The 23,786-nt window shown below is 40.3% G+C and overlaps 12 protein-coding genes across 12 annotated transcripts; 7 read left to right on the top strand and 5 right to left on the bottom strand. All coding sequences in view use genetic code 12, as the record gives it.

The window, feature by feature from the left end:
* The first annotated feature begins 217 nt into the window (after positions 1-217).
* Positions 218-3,153, top strand: RJT20DRAFT_126032 (guanine nucleotide exchange factor). The gene has a single exon (XM_064916651.1). The coding sequence runs from the start codon at positions 406-408 to the stop codon at positions 2,938-2,940; it is 2,535 nt and encodes an 844-aa protein (XP_064776174.1). The 5' UTR covers positions 218-405; the 3' UTR covers positions 2,941-3,153.
* Positions 3,154-3,647: 494 nt separating this feature from the next.
* On the top strand, positions 3,648-4,013 carry RJT20DRAFT_133551 (uncharacterized protein; the record flags this gene model as incomplete). The annotated part of the gene is made up of 1 exon (XM_064918225.1): positions 3,648-4,013. The coding sequence occupies one exon, from the start codon at positions 3,648-3,650 to the stop codon at positions 4,011-4,013; it is 366 nt and encodes a 121-aa protein (XP_064776173.1).
* Positions 4,014-5,708: 1,695 nt separating this feature from the next.
* On the top strand, positions 5,709-7,613 carry CDC37 (Cdc37p). The gene has a single exon (XM_064919560.1). The coding sequence runs from the start codon at positions 5,733-5,735 to the stop codon at positions 7,281-7,283; it is 1,551 nt and encodes a 516-aa protein (XP_064776172.1). The 5' UTR covers positions 5,709-5,732; the 3' UTR covers positions 7,284-7,613.
* Positions 7,576-10,671, bottom strand: NAB3 (Nab3p; the record flags this gene model as incomplete). Its single annotated transcript, XM_064915817.1, has 3 exons — positions 9,837-10,671; positions 8,298-9,713; positions 7,576-8,063 (listed from the first exon to the last, which is right to left on the bottom strand). Exons 1-3 carry the CDS (start codon positions 10,471-10,473, stop codon positions 7,576-7,578), a joined length of 2,541 nt encoding a protein of 846 aa, XP_064776171.1. The 5' UTR covers positions 10,474-10,671.
* A 538-nt stretch (positions 10,672-11,209) lies between these two features.
* Positions 11,210-12,462, top strand: MOB1 (Mob1p). Its single transcript, XM_064919559.1, has one exon. It carries the CDS (start codon positions 11,597-11,599, stop codon positions 12,404-12,406), a length of 810 nt encoding a protein of 269 aa, XP_064776170.1. The 5' UTR covers positions 11,210-11,596; the 3' UTR covers positions 12,407-12,462.
* Positions 12,463-12,518: 56 nt separating this feature from the next.
* Positions 12,519-13,964, bottom strand: RJT20DRAFT_144500 (RNA exonuclease; the record flags this gene model as incomplete). The annotated part of the gene is made up of 1 exon (XM_064918737.1): positions 12,519-13,964. One exon carries the CDS (start codon positions 13,962-13,964, stop codon positions 12,519-12,521), a length of 1,446 nt encoding a protein of 481 aa, XP_064776169.1.
* A 595-nt stretch (positions 13,965-14,559) lies between these two features.
* On the top strand, positions 14,560-15,789 carry SEC20 (Sec20p). The gene has a single exon (XM_064916650.1). The coding sequence runs from the start codon at positions 14,680-14,682 to the stop codon at positions 15,769-15,771; it is 1,092 nt and encodes a 363-aa protein (XP_064776168.1). The 5' UTR covers positions 14,560-14,679; the 3' UTR covers positions 15,772-15,789.
* A 14-nt stretch (positions 15,790-15,803) lies between these two features.
* RJT20DRAFT_28963 (uncharacterized protein) lies at positions 15,804-17,182 on the bottom strand. Its single transcript, XM_064919558.1, has one exon. It carries the CDS (start codon positions 16,885-16,887, stop codon positions 15,835-15,837), a length of 1,053 nt encoding a protein of 350 aa, XP_064776167.1. The 5' UTR covers positions 16,888-17,182; the 3' UTR covers positions 15,804-15,834.
* Positions 17,183-17,431: 249 nt separating this feature from the next.
* On the bottom strand, positions 17,432-18,363 carry RJT20DRAFT_133543 (uncharacterized protein; the record flags this gene model as incomplete). Its single annotated transcript, XM_064918224.1, has 3 exons — positions 17,432-17,494; positions 17,586-18,185; positions 18,244-18,363. The coding sequence occupies 3 exons, from the start codon at positions 18,361-18,363 to the stop codon at positions 17,432-17,434; spliced, it is 783 nt and encodes a 260-aa protein (XP_064776166.1).
* Positions 18,364-19,124: 761 nt separating this feature from the next.
* On the top strand, positions 19,125-20,149 carry RJT20DRAFT_28959 (uncharacterized protein). Its single transcript, XM_064919557.1, has one exon. It carries the CDS (start codon positions 19,209-19,211, stop codon positions 19,887-19,889), a length of 681 nt encoding a protein of 226 aa, XP_064776165.1. The 5' UTR covers positions 19,125-19,208; the 3' UTR covers positions 19,890-20,149.
* RJT20DRAFT_28958 (uncharacterized protein) lies at positions 20,150-21,234 on the top strand. Its single transcript, XM_064919556.1, has one exon. The coding sequence runs from the start codon at positions 20,410-20,412 to the stop codon at positions 20,869-20,871; it is 462 nt and encodes a 153-aa protein (XP_064776164.1). The 5' UTR covers positions 20,150-20,409; the 3' UTR covers positions 20,872-21,234.
* An 11-nt stretch (positions 21,235-21,245) lies between these two features.
* Positions 21,246-22,660, bottom strand: ISA1 (Fe-binding Fe/S cluster assembly protein). The gene has a single exon (XM_064916649.1). It carries the CDS (start codon positions 22,233-22,235, stop codon positions 21,420-21,422), a length of 816 nt encoding a protein of 271 aa, XP_064776163.1. The 5' UTR covers positions 22,236-22,660; the 3' UTR covers positions 21,246-21,419.
* Positions 22,661-23,786: the final 1,126 nt, after the last annotated feature.

The raw sequence follows: 23,786 nt of genomic DNA, 5'->3' as shown, positions 1-23,786 counted from the left end.
CTTGAATATAGCATTTTGGGATTCCAACTAGCATTACTTCAATACCAATCAATGTCAAAGATGCTCTATGCTCTATTCCGTTTGAAACTTCTTAGAAAACTTCATAGAAATAGCCACAATTGCAAAAAGGCACATCTCCATCAGAAGTCGTGTGGTCTCTAATTCATTGTTTGCTAACTTCCGAGCTGCCAAGGCTTTATCGCAGTCTGATACACGTGACTTTATCCAAACCAGCACTTGCCGGATCTCAATTATCAAATGACTTTACAATAATCATTGGCGTCTAACCATACAACGGATGTTAGTCGTTTCCTTAGACAAACTGTATTAGTAACCCGGGCAGAGTCTGTGAGATCGAGAGATAGCGAGATTGCAAATTAGTGAAAACTTAAGCCTGCGTCTATCATGGCTTTCAGCAACCAATTGGGATTCAATATCTCTAAGTCCACACCTACCACCTCCACCACCAATACCAATACAGTTTCTACACTTCCATCGGGATCAGGTGGGACATTAAACGATTCTTTCACGGAAGCTGCGGGGTCTGCCTCGAAGTCTCCCTTTCTCCTGAACATCTTATCTAAGGGCTCATCGTCCAATGCTGCATCTCCAAAGCTCGGGCCAGGAAGCTTGGGGATAAGCGGAGCAGCACCAACAGTAGTAACTATTTCAAGTGACGCCAATACTAACCAAACCGCGACAAGTTTGAACCAAGCAGGTATCAGTGGTGGTAGCGGAGGTAAAGCTGACTTGATCGGATTATTTGATAAATTCGATTTGTCCACAACGAACCAGGACAACTCCAACCCCATAGATTTGGACGATGGTGAAGAGCAATTAAACGAAGAGAAAGAAGATGCGAATGAAGTACAAAAGAAAAGTGACATTGAAGAAGAGTTGGAATCAATCGTGAAGAACGAGAAGGACTCTAATAATTCAAGCCAAGAGATTCACGAAGTCAAAGAGAGTGAGAGCAATCAAGAGCATGAACAACCCGAGGACGAAGGAACCACTATAATTGAGAAGAATGTGACACCATTGATATTCCTTTCCAACATAAAGTCAAAAAAGATAGAGGAGGATATTAATGCAAGTGGAGATATTACTTCGCTGCAGCAGACTTCGGAGGATAACCTTATTGACCTAGGGCCAGATCCGGTCTCAACTGTACAACAAGAGAAAGAACAAAGCCCTGAGCACATTTCAGATAGTTCAAAACCTTCCGTTGAAACGATTGACAAAGTAGAGTCTCAGATATCCCCTGACTTAAAGCCGCAAGAGAAAGAAAAAGAGCAGGCAATACTATCATCAAGTCCAATAAAAGATGACGATTCCACATATGACGAGAAATCTAAAGGAAAGGACCTTTCTGATATTACCGGAGATGCAGAAGATCAAAGTTCAGAAATCGAAGAATTTGTTCTTCCTGAAGAAAGTACGCAACGCCATCCACCATTGAAAAGAGCTGACTCCAGCAAGATACGCCTTCAACATGAATCGCATTTAGCAAAATTAAACCAACCTCAAGTAGATCCAGAGGAACAGTACCAGCAATCCCATAGACCTTTTGACTTTCAGCACTTCTTAGCTCAACTAAGGAGAAAAGGTGCTGATCCATTAGTTCGTTACATTCGTTCTTTCTTGGTCTCTTTCTCCCGACTGGGCCACACTTTCACTGCAGAACAGCGTATCAAAATCATTATAGAATTCAAATCATTCATGAATGAAAAATTTGGTCTCTATGAACCCTTTGCATCTATGGATGAAATAGATTTAGAAAATTCAAGAGAAGGATTGGAGAAGCTTATTATGAATAGATTGCATGTGCATTGTTTTCCTCCTGAAGTCGCTCAACAAAATAACTTTTTGCCAGAGCCTTTTGCAAAAGATTTAGAGGATGACAAGGCTTTCAGCATCCAATTGGAGAAATTCAGTTGGATCAATGGTGGCCATCTTGACATAGACATGGAACAACTTACAACCCTTAAAAAGGGTGAAATGAACTTTGTGGATTATGCCATCGCGGAATTGAACAAAATCAACAACTATAGAGCCCCAAGAGATAAAATTATATGCATCTTGAACGCGTGCAAAATCATATTCAGTTTCTTGAAAGTGAGTAATCAGGAAACAAATGCAGATGCTTTCATCCCATTGCTTATTCTCATTATTATCAAAGCCAAAACTGACAACTTAATAAGTAATATCCATTATATAGAGGGCTATCGTAGTGAGGAGTGGTTACTTCATGGTGAAACCAGCTATTATTTGTCATCTCTCCAAGGAGCAATTGGCTTTATTCAAAACTTGAGTGACAAAGAGTTAACTATTACCGAAGAAGAATATGGTGCTCATATGGAAGCATGGGCGGCCCAAGAAAAGAATCGATTGGAAATTGAGAGGGCATCTCAGAGCATAGTGCAGCCGCAGCCACAACATGGTTCTAGGTTAGCAGTACAAGATTCTGCACCGGTCCAGCAGAGCTTGTCTCCTTCTAGTGTGTTGCTTTCGAGCGCTGAAATATTCACAAAATCCATTTCTAACTTTTTGTCACCGCTGCCACAAGACCCAGTAAGTCAAGGAGTTCCACAACTTCCTCCTCGCGGAGAGTATCAAAGTGGCGAAAGCCAGTATCCACATCCACAGAGATATCCCCAGCAATACCCACAGCAACATCAACCACCTCCGCATCAACAATATCAGCAACCTGAAGAGCCATATAACCTGTATCTGCAATATCAGCCGATTCCTAAATTGAACGCCGACACTGCTGTAGAGCAGCCAGCTTATGACTCTGAAGAGCTTAAAAAAGTCTATGAAAATGTGAAGGAGATATTCCCCACAATGGATGATTCAATCCTAAAGGATTTGGTCTATATGAATAAAGGAGATATCGATGCATGTATCGATGCATGTTTACAATTGGTGAATGATGTCTAAATAAGACTTGATTGGAAGATTCAGGCCTCCACCTTAACAGAAATCTGTCACAAAGTGCTGCAAGCACCCTAATAATCCGAATTTGCAGCTAATGACAACCATGTTTTGGAACAACCTCCCAACTAATGAGGGGTGCGCTATGCTGTTTCATGTGATCCCAGAGTTAGAATATTTATAACTATGTACAATACACAATAAACTAATTTCGAATGATCTTTTAAGCTATTGCGATAACGTCTGACTTGACGTACAAGTGTAATATGAGTTCAGGCATTTCCTAGTCCATATCCATATACCGGGATATCTATAGTATTTCCTATAATACTCCTTTACCGTCACGGCTGGACCAACCGCCAGAATATTTCAAATAGGTGAGTTAAAATACACTCCATTCCCTCATCAATATTCGTTTCTTGTCAGTGGTAAGATGGATCGGTTTCCCTAATTGGGAATGTGCGACCATTGGGCTGCGAAAAATTTGGCAAGGAAGTGTATAGCCAGAAAGGGAAAATATTTCCTTAGCGGTCCGCTACCAGAAGAGTGAATGAATAGTCTTGGTAGCGGATAGATAGTATAGGACAATTGATTGAGTAGGTATAAAAGGCTTTTGAAATCCCCTGAATGAAATAGCAATTGAAGTAATTATCAACAAGTCTCCGGATCACTTTTCCATTCTATACTAACACACCTAAAACCTACCTATTACAATGCCTATGCTCTACAAACCATCAGTTGAAGGAAAGGAAGTTAAACCTCCTCAAATTCCATCTCCAGGCAACAACTCCTTCCTCGGTGACATTTTCACTTCCGATGCTCCTAAAGAACAGCAAATCTCTTGTGGATTCTACAAACAAGAAAAGGGCGAACCTCTTGTATACACCTATGACTACGATGAGATGAAGATTATCTTAGAGGTGGAAGGTGAATACTATATCTCCGACGAGACAGGTTACAAGGTTTCAGTTGCTCCAGGTGACGTACTCTACTTCAAGAAGGGAACTACAATCACTTTTGAAACAACCGGTTACGGATATGCCTTTTTCACTGGTTTGAGACCTAATGGCACTGCCTAGAGTGAAGAGTTTCATTAGAAAACTTCCGTTCTTACAAGTTCTAATTTAAAGGGGTGGTCTATTCATCTAACAAATGGTCAAAAGACATATATAGTAGTATTAGAACCTAGCGACAACTTAGCTATTTTAGATATAATGTATTTCAACTTTTTACACAAATTCACAAAGATGAAACTAAACCAGATGAAGTAAAGCAAGGGAACTAGCTAGTTGTTCTTAGCAAAAAGATCCTAACTCTGAGATACAGTACTAGTGTTTCCTTGAATAGCAGCAGTGCCTTTGATGCACTTTTATACTGAATACTGTTGTCAGAGCCTAATCATATAGGCGATCAAGAAACTTCGTCATATCTTGAACTGACCTATCTAATCCCTTGTAAAACTCGGAAATCTTATCATTAAGTCTTTTAGCTTTCTGTAATTGCTTCATCAATTTTTTAATCTTCTCTTTGGCACTCAAAAAGTTTTCTTCCGATTCTTTGAGTTTCTCATTAAGCATTTCTTCTCTATATTCCTGGGCGAACTTATGGAAAAATCTAATTAGGTAGGGAACCATAGGCGGGAGTTCACCTTCATGATCAGGGAAGTTTTTGACATCAGAAGGAAGTAATTGCTGTAGATTTGCCATTGGGTTCTCTCATGAGTCCTATTCTCATGCAAATCTCTCCCTTGGTGTAATCAAAAGCAAACATCTCTTCAACGTTCTTTCTTGAGCCAAAGCTGGATGTTTGAAAAGGGTGGCAATTCTTCGGCGCTACTAATATAGAAAGCAGGAGGAGGTGCATTAGGCATTTTGTAGATTCTAGTACTTTGATATATCAAATTCTTTTTCAAGTATAATGGCCTATACGAAAGACGGTGATACATTGAAGAAGAATTTATCTTGAGCAAGAGATTCATTTTATTCATGAAAGGCGTCATGTCGGCTTCCTTTTATATTATTTCTGGAGACCCAAAATCCCACATTTATGGCATTTGTTTCATGTTGCAAATCTGAAACTTAAAATCACTGTCACTGAAGAGTCTATCTTGGAAAGGTAGTCTACCCCACAGATCTGGAATCCAGATCACGTAGACATCCTCTGGATTGACGAATGAATGGTCATATCTGAACCCTTCTGAAGTAAAATCACAGTTCTTTTATAGACTACATATCTCTTTATGAGTACTTTCAAGTAGTCACTACCTACTCTAGCACTACATAGTAAGGGTGTTTCACCAGTTAAAACGGTCCATATCTTGTCTTATAAACTACTCTTTGCGCGCTCTAAATTGAGGTACAAAATAATATTTTCTTTGTAGCAGATATCTGATTCAATTAACACACAAGTTTATTTTGCGACATCTCTACAATACGACATACGTATATACCAGATAGTATATCAGATATCAGGCAGAGACGAAAATAAGATAAGATATCAATTGTAATATGTACTTCAAGCTGTTATTCTGGAACCTCTCTGACACATAATACCCAATACCTACCTTTTAACAGAGTAAAAACAAACTATACTTAATACTATCCCTATGGAATGCACCTCTAGTTAGTCTCTATAAGGCCGGATCTCAAATCAGATATGTTGCACTCTATCCTCGGATTATAAAATCAACCCCCCGGATCTGACATCAGCCGACCATAAATAGAATTTCTTTGAGCTTCGAATCATAAAAGTTTCATAAATGTTTTATTATCTTCAACAACTATACAATATACCCAAAAATGCCCATTGATTACTCCAAATGGGATCACATTGAGCTCTCCGATGACTCGGATATCGAAGTTCATCCAAATGTGGATAAAAACTCGTTCATTAAGTGGAAGCAAAGAGATATCCATGAGAAGCGCCAACAAAGAAATATCGAAATCAAGTCTATTCTTGTTCAATTGACCATGTATGCCAAGTTGAATGAACGTGTGGACTATCTTTTGGAAAATTCCACCAAAGAGCAATTGTTGGACAATAAAGCACTTTTGTCTACTCTTGATGCAAAATTCGACAAGACAGAGAAATTCGACTACAAGAAGTTAATTGCGGAGAAGGGAGATACTTTGAGGAAGGGATTGAAGGATTTGACATTCGACCCCGAAGAAACTCAGAACACACCATGTTATAATGAAATGATTGAAGATTTGTTAATTCAGGTAAGAGATGATCATCCTGATGCTAAAACGAACCCAGTTGCATTGGTTCAGTATTTGAAGGAACACAGAAATAAGATTGATGACGTATTGTCGAAGCAAACCATTAAATTGGATGACTTGTTGTATCAGAAATCATTATTGATCAGTAGCGAAGATTACCACACTGGCTTTGACTCTTCATTCCTTAATAAGGATGAAGACGACGCAGAATCACCAGTATCGAAAGAAGAACGCAAGAAGGAGACTGAGAAGGTCACAACTATAGAGACAATCAATTCGCCTTCCACTAATAAGGCACAATCCAGCGGTGCATCTTCTAGTAACAAGCCTAAATCTGAAAAGGAAGTGTTAGGGGAACTTGAACTTTTGCCTCAAACAGAGGAATTCGCAAAAATTCCATCAACTGAATTGAAAGAGAGTGCTACTTTCTTATTGAAGCACAACAAAATATGTACAGAACAGCAAAAAGATGCATTGATTATGACTGCTTTTGACTTACAATTAGAGGGCAAATCCAAGCAAGCCAAACAAGTTATTCATCAATCACTCTTATTACAGTACATTGCTCAATTGGCAGGGCCACATCCAAACTCAAATACTATATCAAATGCAATCAAGCTCTTTATTGGTAAGATTTCTGATAGTACCTCTCCTGCCAAGGCCGGATTTTATCAAGATGTTGATAGCACTTTTAACCATATTAAGACCAGATGTGAGGTCATTCAGTCAGAGCATGAAGCACAAGGTGAAGAGGAGGAAGCTTTGATCCAATTAAAGGCTCTAGACGAGGGAACAGAGTTACTGGTGAGTATCCCTGAAGAAGGAACCAAGGAGTACGAGATATTCACAACGAAACTCTCTAAAGAATTCCAAGATGCAGTAAAGACACAATCATTGGATGAGGTCAACAAAGAATTTGCCAAATTGAAGGTAGAGGAAGCTGAAAAGGTATTAGAGATATTCAATGAGTGTGGAGTCATTGGTATTACAGACTATTTGGAGGATGAGAAGGATTTCCAAGAGTTACAAAAGCAATACAAGGACGACTTGCAACATGAATCCCAATTGGAAGAAGAAGAAAAAGAAAAGGAAACAGAAGTATTGTTAACAGAGGATACAGTCGATTAAGTATTTAGCTACATGAAAAATTGAATCAAGATTTTACAGAAATGAAATATCGGAAGTTGCACAAATACATTTGTCACAGTAGATCAAAGGAGAAGTCAATGCATGATAATGAAGGGACGATCACGTTGCAATTTGTATGGTGGGCATCGCATATATTGATTAAAGCGGTTTATGCAGAGGTTTTAACGTTTGAAACCGTTAGAAGATTAGTATGTAGAAATGACAGAATTGTATCTGGAACAAAGAAATTTATGTAGAATTTAGAATCAAGAAAAGGATCACGGTTAGTGGACTATTTTCTGGTTAAACGAGCCAATGTTTCCATAAGGCTCTGTGTACTGTTCTGTTGTTGTTGCTGAGATTGCTGAGAGGATCCCTGGTAACCCTGGTTCTGATTTTGATTCTGAGTGGCTTGCAACTGTGACAATAAAGCGTTCACTTGGCTGTTAGACGCATTGGATTGAGGAAAACTCAGGGATTGTCCATATCCACCATAGCTGTTTTGAGCTTGTGGTGCACTTCCTCCATAAGGTTGTTGTTGTTGCTGTTGTTGTTGTTGTTGCAATATATTAATGAAATTCTGAACCTGAGATGGGTCCAATCCTTGTAAAGTCTGTGCTAAATTGGCAGGAATCCCTGGAATTTGAAGTGCGGGAGCTGCTACCGGTACCTGTGGTACAACAGGTGACTGGTTATACTGAGAATATGCCTGATCTGGGCTGGAGTGCACTGGTGCCCCATATTGGTTTGATGGAGGTGGGGGAGGTTGCCCATAAGGAGCTTGGCCCTGTCCATATTGTGCATATGAATCTGACCCATAACCAGTGCGACCTCTTCTGGTTCCAGAAGGAGGAGCAGAATTGTATCCTCCAGAACAGTCACCTCCATAACGGTCACCGCCGTAACGTTCACCTCCATAGCGATCACCTCCATAATTCTTACGATATCCTTGGTTGTCATATCCTCCCAGGTGGTGACCTCCTTGGTTGTAACGATTCTGGTCGTTGTAACCACCTTGATTGAACCCGCTCTGATTGCTATAGGTATTTGGGTAACCTTGTTCGTCAGAGCGTCCATACTCGTTACGGTTTCCCGCTGACTTGTGATAAAGTTCTGGCTCAGGAGCACCATAAGGTTGGCTAGAAGAAGAATTTTCATGATAGGAATCTTGCGGATAATAGTGAGGCAAGTTGTTTCCATACTTTTTTTGCTTAGCCTTGACTAATACGTCAGCCGCAATTTCTGGTTCTATATCAGCATACTCATCAAACTTGACACCGCCGTCCTCAGTACTCTCGAAAGTTTGAACATCAACTTTTAATTCTTTGATAATGCAAGCCGCAAGGACACCGGAATATGCTGCTTCGCTGATTACTTCATTCATCTCCCGATGCGTTACATCTTCTGTCTCAATTGTTATCTGAGCGTTGGCAAAAGCCTTTTTAACTTTACGGATGAAGAAGACAGAGGATTTACCAGTGATGTAAACTTGGCAGTCAGGCACACTTCTTCTCTTTTTGGCGACTCCTCCAATATCTTCTGGTCTTTCTCGGGCAGTTGTTACAAGACCAGGGCTATTGAACTCTGGTTTTCCTGGTTTTCTGGACTTCTGCGGCTTAGAGGCATCCAACCTCATCATCTTGTTATGCAATGGTACGTCAGTTTCACCTTTGATGCATTCCAAACAAGCTTCAGCAGTTCTGAACTGAGCAAATCCGTAACCAGCTTTGATGGCAATTTGAATGACATCTCCATACTTGCTGAAAATGCGGAACAAGTCTTGCTTGGAGATGGTATTTGCTGGGAGATTTCCGATGAATAGTCTCAGCTTGTCAGGAAATTCTTCCCAATTCTGAAGATTCATATAGTATGCCTCTCTTTTAATGAAATCGTCGTATGCTCTCTCCTCTTCTGGTGTCATGGGAGCAGTGATGTTCGGTCTACGACAGTAGGGGTTGATGGGAACAAGGGGAATAGGATCTTTCAAGTTCTTAAATGGCTTATTGTATGAGTACACCTGGTCATAGTTCATTGGTCCTGCAGCAGAGGACTGGCCCTGAGCACCTAGATGAACTTTCCTTTTACTAAGCTGTTCTTGGATAAGTTGCATCTGCTCAGCTTGAGACAAATTCACGAAATTTGGATCTTTAATTACTTCGCTCTGCATTACTGCTTCGTATGCTTCCTTCAACAGCTGTTGTGAATCTGGCGGTTGGGTTACGGCTGGGGTTATAGAAGGAGACGGCGTAAAGTTAGCATTTACTGGAGGTTTTGGAGGAAGACCAGCTGGGCCCTTAAAGATAGATGCAGGCTTCTTCTTTTCCAACGGCTTTGATGGAGGTATTTTTGGAACAGACAGTGGTGTTGGGTCAGGTTCATCTGCAAGGGCGCTTTCTGGGTCGTAATCATCTTCTTCTTCATCAGACTCGTCTCCGTTGGCATAAGCAAGATTATCATCAGAGTCTGACTCAGAATCATTAGTGTATGCAGCAACAACTTCTGGAGCTTCTCTAGAGAGTTCAGTAGTAGCGGGCTTGTGTTCTATTGGGATACTTGGAAGGCTTGATGTTGGGGCAGCTTTGGATGCAGAAGTTGGAACATCCGAACTTGTCTCGTGTTCGGGTTCGTTAGGCTCAGGAAATGCACTTTCTGGATCATAAGCGCTTTCAGGATCGTAATCTTCTTCTTCGTCATCCTTGCCTTCGGAGTTGGACTCTCTATCAGAGATAGGATGGGCCACTGAAACTTCGCTGTCCGATTGGCCATCCTGAGTATTAGAATTGTATTCATCGGAAAGATCTTCAGCAGCATCTGTTGGCTTTTCTGCTACGGCGGGCGCTTCTGGTGCTTGTTGCTCATCGTTTGGATGGTGGATAGGTTCTCCTACAGGGATTGAAGTAGCTTCGGCTTCGGCTTCGGCTTCGGCTGCGCTTTCAGCATCTTGCTCAACTGATTGTTCTGTCAAGTCAGAAGTGGAAAGAGGTTCAGAAGCAGGGGCTTCCTCGGAAGTACTGGGATCAATATTACTTTCAGTAGCGTTAGAATTGGTTATATTCGGATCGTTGACAAGGTCCGATTGAGCTTCTGCAGATTCCTCTACTGGGGTTGCCAAACGGGCCTCGGTGGCGGCTGGATTTTGCTGCTCGTCGCTGCTTTCGTCGGGGTGCAACGACACTGGGGTCACTTCCATACTAGAAATTGACTGGGTGGAGGGAGAAATTAGGGATTCGCTGGAACGGCTAGAGTACGGATGTTGATTACAAGACGAACAACACAAACAACACAAAATAAAAAGATTATCTATAACAAAAATGACTCAACTCTATTGAAACTCCTTCAACATAAACACACTAAACAACAGAAAGAAGAAGTGATCAGAAAAGAACAGAAGAGAAAAGATGCTCACAGAAAGTCATTGGAGCCACGCCTTTTTTTCCGGTGAGCATACTTTGGACAGTGTCCGGGTAAGGGCAGTAGAGAGACAGTGGTATGAGTGAGTGATTGAGCTGAACATTCGGTTCAAGAGAACACAAGCTAATTGGAGGTTTTGGGGGGAGTTCATTGAGAGGAGGTGGGAAGGAGGAGTGGGAAAAAAGTGGTAGGCTAGCACAGGATAGAAAAGATATTTCAATCCTGGTCCGACCGTAATTCCTCCCATGTAATAGAATCGACTCCACTATGCTCCGAAAGTATGAGTATGGGAATAAGTAGATTTTTCACAGAACATCTATGCCGCACGCCTTTCATATAAATATCACGTGACTTTCTATAATCGCTACATTCCTCCACCGCCAGAGGGTTCATTCAAAGAACTACCTTAATTTCCAGTTCCTCCACTCGATACGTACACCTTTGCATCTACAAAACACCAAAATCTACAGTTTTCCTTCCCTTTCAAACATGTCCAAAAGTGCTGATATAAGTGACCTGCATATAAAATTCTCTCTTTCAAATACAAAACTACTCTTACCCATCACGTGATGTTACTTTCCTCTTAATTCCACAAAAAAATCGTCTCACAATCCAAATCTCTTAGGCATACTCTTATACTTAACATCCATGGTCACATGACCTCTGATAGTCGCACCAAATCGGGAAAGGTAAACAAAACAAATTCACATTTCAGGATTCTTATAGAATGAAACAACAATTATCTACATCTTCTTGTTAGACTAATTCCATTGTGATTAATCATTTTCTCTTAGAATAAGAATACACTATAATTATATTACTTCCAGGATCACTGTCTTTTTTTCAGAATAGCCTTTGCATACAAATTGACCCAGATCACTGACCATATATAGTCGTTTAATATGACACTCTTCCAGAATTTTAACACCCACTCATTACGGACCACAAGAGGGTTCAAGTTGAAGCAATCGTCTCCGATTTCAAGTCCGCAACCGATCTCCAACTCGGTCCTTCCTTCAACACCATATCAGACAATCAACTACAATAATAAAACTGCCGCCTCTGCTGCTAATGGTACTAGCAACGGTGGCCAACCAGTGTCTACTCACAAAGATATCCGTAGTTACGCTGAACAAACGCTTGGTTCCGACAACGCCCTCATCCAGGCGGTTAAGTTGCCTCAAGACGAAGATATCAATGAATGGTTGGCCATCCATGTGGTTGACTTTTACAATCAGATCAACATGCTTTACGGTGCTATCACGGAGTTCTGCTCTCCAACCACCTGTCCTAGAATGATTGCTACAGAGGAATACGAGTATTTGTGGCAAGAATCCACTCCAGTAGGTGCTAATGATGGACAGTTAGGAAGTCCGAAGAGACCTGTTTCTTTACCCGCCTGTGAGTATATCGAGAATTTGATGAACTGGGTGCAAGGGTTTTTCGATAATGATAATATCTTCCCCTCCAAGATCGGAGCGCCATTCCCTCCACAATTCCCAAATCTCGTCAAGACCATCTTCAAGCGATTGTTTAGAATATATGCTCACATTTACTGTCATCATTTCCATGAGATCAGCGAACTTGGCTTGCAGAGTCATTTAAATACCAGTTTGAAGCACTACGTCTTGTTTGCTAACGAGTTCCAATTAATCAGCCAGAAAGATTACGGTCCGCTTGAGGACTTGGTGGAGACAATGCTAAAAAAGTAAATATGGGCGTGCAGCTGCCACGACCATTTGTAGTGAGTCTATATTTATTAATGTATGTTTCCATGATGACCAAGGTACCATGTTAACAACAAATGCTGTATCTGCCAAGAATTCACCTTAACTCAACTTCGGCCATCAAACAAAGATGATCTGAGGGAAATTGGTTCAATCTAGGCTGCCCTGAAGGCTCAGGTCCCATGTCTTCAGGCATTGGAAGCTTCAATAATTTTAACAATCTGACCCCTTGCTTCTCTTCCAATTCCTGTAAAGAATCAGCATTTGCAGAAAGATCCTCCGTTTCCTTATCCCAAGTGGTAATCACAAAGATATAGTCCAAAAGGCCTCTCCACGTATGCGCCCAATTAGAAAAAATCGGTTCATTCCTGTCATTATCGAAACCAGCATTGTTTGGATCGACTAGTTTGTATCCAACGGAGTACATCGAGATAGCTCGCATATCTAGTGAATTGTGTGCATCTTCGAGTACTTGAACTAATTTCATTTGATCCTCGGTTGCTTCAAAGGTCTCTGGAACTGGATCTAATGGCTGAGGCTTATCGATTGATTCAGCCTCTGTTTCCTCAATTTCGATATCTTCGGCCTCTTCGGGTACTTCTTCATCTGCTCCTTTTGCGGAATCCTCCGTTGTTTCCTGCTGAATACTTACTTTGTTTCTTGTGTATTCATATGACAACGAACATGCATTTACTATTTTCGCTCTTTCGTCGTATTTGACTGGTTTTGCGGCTATCGATAGGTAAGGACTGTCATACGGCTGACTATTCAAATCACCTGAGAAGAATGAATAGAATCCTTTGGAATTGCCTAGTATCAAATTAAGAGTCTTTACGAACTGCTTGAACTTATACAATATCAAAAAAGTCTGTCTTGTTCTTTCGAAAGTTCCGAAGGGATGCCAAAACATATGTGTGGTTCCTACAATTAAGCCATTTTTCTCTTTTAACTTTGGGTATTTGTCAAGCACTGGTTGTGTGAATTCTAAGTAGGCTAAGAGTCCAACATTTTGAGTTATAGTTCTTGGTGGAGGTAATTGAACAGGATCTTCTGGTGAGGTGCTATCCTTGTCGTAATTTATGAAACTTTGATGTTTGCATACAAATAAATTTGATCTGTATATGATTGCAATGCCATGATTCTTCGTGTTTGCTCTGTAAAACTTACAATTGTAGCCCAATTTCTCGAACTCTTTACTCCAGAAAGAGTTGAACTGAATGTAGTCGACTTCTTGTAAGCATAGGATGTCAGCATTATAGTACTTGAACTCTTCTAAAAGAGCTTTTGATCGTACTGGCCACTTAAGGGCATCTCCGCTTGTTGGAAATAGTTTCCTCCTAATCAATGCCTGTGCCAAAATGTTGTAAGTCATTATCTTTATAGGTAAACCAGTGGTGGAGCCATTTGTTACTTCAAGATGTGGTATAGTTAAAAATGGCCTTTTGATGAAAATTTCCTTTTCGGGAGTCGGTTCCTCGTAGAGTCCCTTCTCCTTGAGTTCTTTGATTTTCTGTTCTTTACGTAAGTTCCTTAATCTTCTCATCTCTTCAATGTACTCTGGAGTCAACGTACTAGGGTCCACTGATTTCTTATTTGATTTTTTGGCCTGTCTTTTGGACTTTTTTACGATTTTTTCTTTTGAATCGTTTTCTGGCACTGGCAGATTTGCCCTGCTCGTGCTTGAACTATCAATTTCCATCGATATTGTCGATTTTTCACTGTAATTTGGCCAAGTATCGGTTGCAATAATCGAATTTTTCAGGTATTGAAGAGACAAATACTAGTGAAGCTGTGGGAGTGTGTATTAGAAGATGCTCGGATTGACCTCAGAAGGCCGGAAATCAGGGTCAATAGCTACTTTACAGTATATGTGAGACGATGTTATATATATAAGACAGCTATTAGCTATGATTATGGAATACTTGCCGCTGTATCTGGTGATTTAAGTCATTAATTCTAGGTTATAAACTTAACCAGTTCATCCAGTTCAGATGAACCAAAATCTTACTTCTAACTTCCTGTTCTACCTTTTTTTTTCAGACATTGTATATTGTTATACTAGGTAACATACCACTATTAACTGTAAGACTATACCTGTGATATCACGTGATTCTTGAATCCTCGGAAATCCTCCCTCGATCGGACCTCACAAGCAATCTTCAATTACTATGAACACTTGTAAGTTCAATACTCGTTGCGCCTTGTAAGTCAACTTTCTCCGGCTAACATTGACTTTCTGCCTCGGAGGCTACCAAACAATGCATTCGGTCTACTACAATAAGTTAGATCACTTGCAACTGCAAATTTTTGACCAGTTGAACGAGTTGATTGGAATCAATCAGAATGAAGATATAGATGATACAAGAGTTGAACTGAGTAAAGTTGTAAAGAAATTGAACAAAGAATTACTCACTTATAAGGATTACCTTATAATTCTCAAGAGCAAGATTGGACATAATAAAGAAGAGCAGGTGTTATACAATAGGTACGAATCAAAGTTCGTTTCGCTTAAATCAAAAGCAAGAGATTTGCATTTGTATTCAAATGATCTCAATAATGAGATTATCCATAAACAAAGAATCACAAGATTCTCATTGGATAAGATAGAGCCAGAAAACCAGCAAGTCTCAGATGAGGTTGCTAGAGAACAATTATTCGCAAATAGATCCAAAAAACTACAAGAATCGAAGGAGCTTTCTCTTAACCAACAAATCTTACAACAGAACAAGCAAATTACTTCTTCGTTACAAACATCGAAGCAATTGCTTTCCGCTTCGGTACTTCAAAGTGAGTTAAACATAGACTCTCTTGATCAACAAACCAAGGATTTGCATAAACTCAATGAGGATTTCTTACGGTTTTCCGACTTGTTGAACAAGTCGAAGCAAATTGTAAAATTCATAGAAAAACAAGACAAGGCTGATAGGCGACGTATCTACTTGAGTGTTGGTTTCTTCCTTCTCTGCTGTGCGTGGGTGATCTACAAGAGAATACTTAGAATGCCGCTCAGAATCTTGTTCTGGTCCTTCTTTAAAATCTTCCGTATCTTCAATTGGATTTTTGTGAGAGACGGCAGCGTACAGCAAATGGGAACAGAACAATTAGTTTCAGGCATACTTGCAACTACTGTTTTATCTAGCATTTTGGGAACTGAGGTAGCTACCACAGTAGAAACTTCTATATCCTCAGCCCTTGAATCGTCCATCGATTTGGATAATGAGTTCGTCATGGATATTGATTCTGATCTATCAATACTTGAACTGCTAACTACGGCCATGAGTGAAATAATATCTTCGACCTTGAGTGAAATCGTATCTACAGCTACAGAGAGAATAATTGATGAGCTTTAATTTACATTAAAACATACATAGATTCGTAATGCATAATTTTTTTGAGTTTCCAACGTAGCAAGCTTATGGGGATTCAACCTTGACAGAAGAACCGTTGTTCTTGGAACTCTCGATAGCAGCAACGACAATTGCGAAGTGGTGGAAAGCCTTGGCTGGAGAGACGTTAACGATGGACTTGTCCTTGGCAGCGACAGCAGCAGCGAAGTTCTTGAATTCTTCAGCGATGGTGTCACCATTGGCAATTTCGATGACAGTCTTTGGAGATGCTCTCTCAGAAGATGGACCGGTTTGGTAGGTGATAGTTGGGGTCTTCAAAGATGGAGACCAGTCGTATACAACGGAACCAGCAGTACCGTAGATTGTGAAGGAAGTGGACTTGTCAGTGGCACCAAAAGCAGAACCATATGTGAAAGTACCAATGGCCTTGCTCTTCAACTTGAAGGTGGAGAACAAAATGTCATCAGTTCCACTCTCTTCCTTGACTTGTCTGGTTAAGGCACTAACAGATTCGACTTCACCCAAGACTTCAGTCAACAATGCTAATTGATGGACACCACCGTCACTCAAGAAACCTCCAACGTGTTCTGGGTTTTGTCTCCATGGGGTAGCCAAGTACTTGTTGTTGTCATTCCAGGCACCAGTGGCTCTGTATGTGAAAGAAAGGACCTCACCGATTTTTGGCAAGACTTCGTCTTTGATGATGCTGATGGCCTTCAAGTAAGCCCAGTTTTCCAAAACGAGGATTGGCAAGTCAGTACTTTCAGCTAACTTGACGATCTCCTTGGCCTGGGCCAAGTTGGCAGCAATTGGCTTTTCAAAGGCAATTGGCTTGTTGTTTTTAACGGCAAGCTTGACAGCATCCAAGTTGTATTGAACTGGTAAGAGCGCGTCTACGAAGTCGATCTTGTCATCTTCAAAGGCTTGTTCCAAGGTGTCGTAGACATTAGATTTGTCAATGCCAGCTTTTTCAGCAAAAGCTTCGGCCTTGGACTTGGTTCTGTTGAAAGCAGCACTAACCTTCAAGGAAGGAATAGTCTTGATGGTTGGCAAGTGGGTGTCGGTAGCAAAGATACCGGTTCCGACGACTGCGATGTTCAATGGGGTGTTAGAAGACATTGTACTATGAAGTTGATGTTTAAGATAATTGATGAAGTAGCACTTAGAAACTCGAGCTCGACTGTAATTGAGGGGTTAAGCAACCTATTATATATAGATCTCATGAGTTCGATTAATAAGCCCAATGCTCGACTCCAGTTAGCAATTGTGAAAAATTCCACAGTGCGTCCAAATAATCCGATGGGGTAGTTGTTCCAGGGGTTCTCCAGTTTTCCTTAATGCATCAGGTTTCTGTGGTTTCCAGATTAACCCGATAAATGCGACGAGGTGGGCCACAGCAGTGACTAAGGCTTAACTATGGACGTTCACGTGTGTCCACCGACCGAATTGGAAGGACCTTCCACTGTGGAGCCTCCAGCGAGTGGGGGATCGGATTAACTATGGGCTCCCCCAAATTAGAGTATGGATTTTGCGTGGAGGAGATCAGTATTGGGCTTGGATGTATGTTATTAATAGCAGAAAGGTCTCTGGGCTTGCTATGCGGCTAACAATGATGCAATGCCAACGGTTGAAAGGTTCGCTTGACGGACTGGGTAATATAAGGTTAAAATTTTTCCGGATTTGTGTCAGAGATGGATGGTTCGGGGCTGCTAGATGACATTTGCATCTAAAAGTTGTAGCTTATAAGTGGAGTGCTTGAAGTTTGCCGAGCTTCTCGAAGTGGGGGACTTAAGGGGGTTCGCTTGAAGATGACAAACCTTGTAGTGATGGCTGCTTCTAGCCATCTCTAGAACATTGTTGATGATGTTGTATTCTGCAAGAATTCTACGTTGCATCTTGATGAGATTCTCTGTTAACACTTCAAGCTTATTAATGCTGCGCTGGAGCTGTAGAATTCGGGTCATCTGCGGGTCAAGGATCTCGTCCGTACACTTCAATAGCCACTTGTAGTTGATCTTGAAGCATTGTCTTCCATAGAATGAGAAGATTAATGGGAATTTGTACTCCATGTTGACCAACCAAGACAGTAGTAAATAGTTGAAGTCTTGCACAATATTAAGAATGCTAATTTCTTTGTCTTGTGTGAACAAGTTAAGAGTGACACACATGTTCTCTAAGGTATTTCTCTCGGCTCCCGTTGTTGTGTCCAAGTTTTGTTGATCTTTAAGTGAACTGAAGATTTTGCAGCTGAGCTCTAACAGGAACGAATTCTGATTTGAATGGTAGAGTAAATGTGGTTCCAATTCTAATGAATTCCAGTATGGAGCCAGGGCAATACTCGATCCCATCCTCTCAATCAATGAATTGTAGTCATTTTGGTAGAGACAGTTACCATTTATTGCAATACTGAAGTTAAGCTATGATATCGTTATTAGTTGATTCGTTTGTTATTGTTATAATTAGAGTAATACTTACAAAAATTGTATTTGCTGGAAAGACTAAACACCTTTCCGATAACTGCAAACACTTCAGAAGCTCATAAGAGTACTCTACAGACATGAAGTCACTACCTCTTCTTATGTTAAGCTTATTCATCGTGACCTTATGTCTTGGTACCAAGAAGAGATAGTGAAGAATTGTGGTAATAAACAGTGGTAAATATGCTCCTGCAGTTAACATTGGCTGCTAAAAGTTTTGATTATTTGGGTAGAGGTGGACATCTAATTATAAGCATGAATAGGTGAATATGGTTGGCTTTTAACAAAGGAAATACTAAAGTGGATATACTGGAAAGAAGTAGTTACAACTGTTTTATATCTACGGAGGACAAGCATCCAAAAAAAAAGGCCCTTTTTCAACTATATTTACTGTCATATTTGTAGAGTACAGGAAAATGTCATATCAGTGGGTGTACCTTGCTGTTGGCTGTTGGCTGTTGGCTGTACCTTGCTGTTGGACAATCTGAAAAATGAAACTCATACGTGTTTTAATACAAGAAGACGTTACTAAGTCGAAATGAGCCATATCGATTCCTCCTATCACTTCACTGCAACATTATTACAATATATAGATCTTTAGGAGTGGGCAGGCGTGGAACTTAACTTCAGTAAATAACGAAAACGGGAGATATTCACAACAGAACCTGCTTGCTTGCTCACTGCTCCTATTGACCGAATCCTTTCCATTCGTGACTTTGACAACATAATGAACGTCCCCCTGCTTTGATCCGTCTACCAGGCTACATACCTCCATAGAATGTCTTACAGTAATGTCGCTGTTTAGGTTCACATACGTGCAGGCAATTTCTTCTCCCTATTAAGTAAGTTATGAAAATCATCATATTCATACTTCTTACAAGCCAAGTAAAACGCTTAACACAAGTAGTACATATCTGCTACGCTTATAAGAAAGCAAACAGTAATGACCCAAATGGAGTTAATATGAACAAATTGGCGTCACTGAAGTTCTTACTTCATAAGAATGTGCTTATACTAAACAAGCCACTCATTAACTTGAATATACGACACCAGCTAGATGACATTCCAGACTTCAGAAAGAAGCTTCTTGCATTATATAAGCAGTTCTACAAACTAAGAAATACAATTCACAATGGTCATCGCTTGGGACCGGTATCTTACCATACAATTCTTCGAAGGAATTTCCAGCACATACCATTCAATGCACGTAGAATTGCAATTTTATTGTCGAGTGACATACTGGGGGAGACGATAGATATATTGAGCGAGTCAGAACTCATCGAGAGGATGATAAATACCTTAATGTTTGTTTTTAACTCCACCGTTCGAAGCACTACGGACGCTGACATTGAACCAGCTGTCTTTTTTGAGGACATCAAGAAAACCAAAGCAGACACATTTGAAAACTCCATAATATCCACGATTATTCGAATGGATGGCCAGAAACCAGATGAAATCAAATATGACTTCAAGTACTCTTGGGTGAAGCCATTTGATGAGTCTATCGCAAAATACGACCAACATTTCATAGATCACCCACAGTCTAAGAAGTTTAAGAGCAAGTATCCGATGACATATATTGGGTTTCGACAGTACGAGACGACGTTGATGAGACTTAATGAGAACTTAAAATTGTGTTTGTAGGATTATTATGAGCGGTAGTTATACTGTTGAATTAAGTAAGACTTAAGGAAACTTTATACATAGTGTTCTTTACTGAACGATACTACATGGGGAACCAATGTTAATATACATATATAGTCTCACAAATTTCCCCAAAATACCCTACTGAAATCTTGTCTTCTAATTAAGTAAATCGTGGGAAGATGCGTTTTTCAGCAGATTTGAGGACATATTTCCCCTTATAACATAGATATGCCATCACCATCTCTTCCTTACCATTCTTCCTCGCCATACCTACATTTCATAATAGCAAACACTGTTTGCAACTTACACAAAGACGGAGTTCCCAAACAGCGCTACCATCAATTCTCACTCCCAATAACTCCGCTAGCAACTAGAAATGGCCTTCTAAATAATTGTTGGTAATAATGAAGTTGAAATTATAGTTGTTGCCACCATCTTTACTTCCAAGATAGGCGATAAGTTTTGATTTTAACAATTCGAAATAGAACTATAATATTAGTGGCAAGAGACATAAAAAATGGGCTTATTTTCATTTCTTGGATCGTCAAAGACTCAGATCCAAACGATCCCTGCTGAGACAGCTTTGCCTTCTCAACAGGTAGAACAACGTTCTCACCAACCATTGAATTTGGCGTCACCGCAGACTTCGGATATCAGTGACACATTGAATAAGATAACAGACCACCAGTCGGCTCCTTTGAGAGTAACTACGATTGACTCGAACTACACTGCAGAAGAGGTCGACGGTGCTGTAACAGGTTTTGTTCAGGCCAAGCCTAACAATTTGTTCATTATCGACGGAGAAAAGCAATTGGACCAAAGTATTATCTGCACCAGTGACCCGGATGGAGGAAAGACTTGCTTGAAGTTGCAAATCAACTCAATTGAGTTGTTCAAGACAATGCAAAAATTAGAGTATTTCTGCTCTTTGCCAGACGACATTGATGCTACTTATTTCGAGTGCCGGAAGATTAAGTGATGGTTCGTGAAGCAGAGGAGTACCCCAGGGGGAGACTTTAGCTGGTAGACTAAAGAAGAAAGTTTGTTATTGCTCTTGAAATACAGAAGTTCAGGAACATTGGTGCCTGACGATTTCGCTCTATCAAATTTCCACATCTATTCATGTAAATAGCAAAATTAACATAAAAGATAAAATGAAAGCAAGACTTCAACCACGTAGTTTAGCTAGCACAGAAAAGCAGGTTGAACTGTATCATGTACCACAACAAATTGGTGTCTTGGAAGATAACTAATCATCCTTATAAGAATCTAGAGTCCTTATAACGATCTTATACGGAGCCAAAACACAAAAGCAGTTGAATGTTTTCGCAAGCTACAATTCATTCCTTATTTTATACTCGTTAACGTTACTGTATTAATATATGCTAAATAGAGTTTACTCTAGGAAATATAGACAACTCAAATAAGATGGTTTCAAACCAAGATGTGACAAGCCTCAGCTCATCAATTAAAAAAATGTATCTTCATCAAATTACTCGACTTCTATTGTATTGTAGTTTTCTTCTACTACACCATGAAAGACTCTCCACAGCCGCAAGTACCCTTGGAGTTAGGGTTCTTGAAAATGAATCTTGAAGAGAGCTTGTCATCCAACCAGTCCATCTCGGAACCAACGATGGAGAACAAGGCCTTTGAGTCAATCAAAACCTTAACACCGTCCTGTTCAATTAACTCATCGAACTTTCCTGGCTTGTCTACGTATTCCAAGTTGTACGTCAATCCAGAACAACCCCTGTTTCTGACTCCAATACGGATTAACTTAGGTTCAGGTTGGTTTAACAATGCTTGTAAGTGCTCAACGGCATTTGGAGTCAAAGAGATTAAAGCCTTTCTTGGCCTCAACACTCTTTTCTTCTTTGGAGTTGTCGATGCTGATGGAGTAGTAGTGGTGGATGTCGTTTTTGGAATAGTCGAAGTAGTTGACGTCGTCACCTTTACTCCAGTAGTTGGAACATATTTAGGTTGCTCGATCTCAGTAATGGTGTGTGAAGGGATTTGCGAAGCTGCACTGGCAGTTGTAGTCTTCTTTGTGTCCAAGTTCTTGACTGTTTTATCGGAGAATCTTGAGGTTCTGGATCTTCTGATCGGAGCTGCTGTTTGACTCCTCTCGGTCGTGGAGGCCCATTTGGAAGGTGTTGAGCTCTTTCCCTGTTCATTCAATGAATAGTTAAGGCCGGAGTAGAAGCTGGTCGAACCACTTCCGGTTGAAACAGGAATGGTCCTCATGAAACGCTTGGATCCTTCCTTTGTGGATTCATTGGATAATTGTCTGATGGTACAGCTGGATACTCTAGGTATCACCTGTCTCCTTATGGTGATCATTGTGATGGATATTGTGTGAATAGGAATAGGCGGCTAATGGGGAGAAATCAGATCTGAATCTAATGTCAATCAAAGCCTATGCAAATGGGGCACAAAGGATATAGTTGGCTTGTAATAGTTAGCTAGTTCACTATATTGGATCCCACGACTTATATATCAGTAGAAATCAATAGTGGCACTTAAAATCAGAAACCTCCCAAAAGAAAATGTTACCAATATTTAAAATTATACAAATACAATGACACTAATAATATACAAATTAATGTCGTAGTACCTGTACTATATATGTGAAAAGATATATATGTAATAATGTTCTCACAGTAGTGTATGAGTAATATAATATATCTCCAATAATATTAGTAGTATATATATATATATATATTAATATATAGCCATATGCTTGCTTCTATGTCACTCCAAAGAGTTCCAAAAGAAACTTACAAATGCTTACAACCATTCACAGCTATGGAGGTGACTATCGGGAAATTTTTGTGAGGAGGAGGAGCAGGGCACACGCACGACCTGAGTAATTGCTGCATTGAGGGAGCAAAACGAGTAAGCAGACTGGAGCACGATCTTATTGGCCACTATTATATTCAGGAAACCCGAGACTTCACCGAAGGTAGAAATGTCGCACATGACAGAAATGTCGGATGTGACGGAGCGTGTGGGAAGGAGCACGTGACTGGGAGAGACATTGTATCTACAGAATCCTGTATTCTAGAGTGGATCACCTTGTTATCAACCATTTTCATACCACTTAACTGGGTAATACATATATCAACATCTAAAACTAGTCGAAAAGTTATACGCAATATAGTAAGGTATAAGACAAATTATCGGATATTGGAGCATGATTGAAAACCTAACCAGAAGTGTGAAAAAGTGCCAGAATCTTGAAGTTACCGAAAACACAAAATAATGTTGCGCTACCATGAGTATTAGCTGCGAAAATATACCATAACGTTTACGAAATCCTCCAGCGACTAATTTACATATTCTTGTTTCTTTTGTAGCGGTTCACATAATTAAGTTCTTAAAACAAGAATACAAAAGGGGTAATGTCTGATTCTCAGCAGAAAGAGGCGGAATCTCCCTCTGACTTTTCAGCCAATGACTTTTTGGCGAACATGTCAGGCATGGAAAGTACTCAAAACTCAGATCTTATGAATTCTCAAAGTGAAGTTCCCAATTACCAATTCAATCTTCCAGAGAGTATCCCGGAAGGGGAATATGCAGACATGGTTAGTTAGTATGAATATGGTTTAGAGGATAACTCTACTCTCCGCCAAGACCTTGTTGATCCAGGTTCTGACATGGAATTGGAAGAGAGACCTAACGCTTCATCAACGGTAGGAGTCAAAGCTGCACCTCAAACAGCTAGAGCCGCTGAAGGTAGCTCTCAGAACCAAGGCACCAACAACCCGAATACAATTACTCACGAAGTCTCCAATGATTCCCCACGCCCTAATGTCCCTGAAATGCGTACTTCCGATCGCTTGAGTAGCATCTTGTCCATAATCTCAGTTAAGATTCATTCTTTACTCCAAG

This window comes from Scheffersomyces xylosifermentans (assembly GCF_036884685.1).
Source record: "Scheffersomyces xylosifermentans strain CBS 12540 chromosome Unknown RJT20scaffold_2, whole genome shotgun sequence".
In the NCBI taxonomy this organism is placed as follows: domain Eukaryota; kingdom Fungi; phylum Ascomycota; class Pichiomycetes; order Serinales; family Debaryomycetaceae; genus Scheffersomyces; species Scheffersomyces xylosifermentans.
Note: the sequence above shows the minus strand (reverse complement) of the source record. Positions and strands in the feature narration are given on the sequence as shown.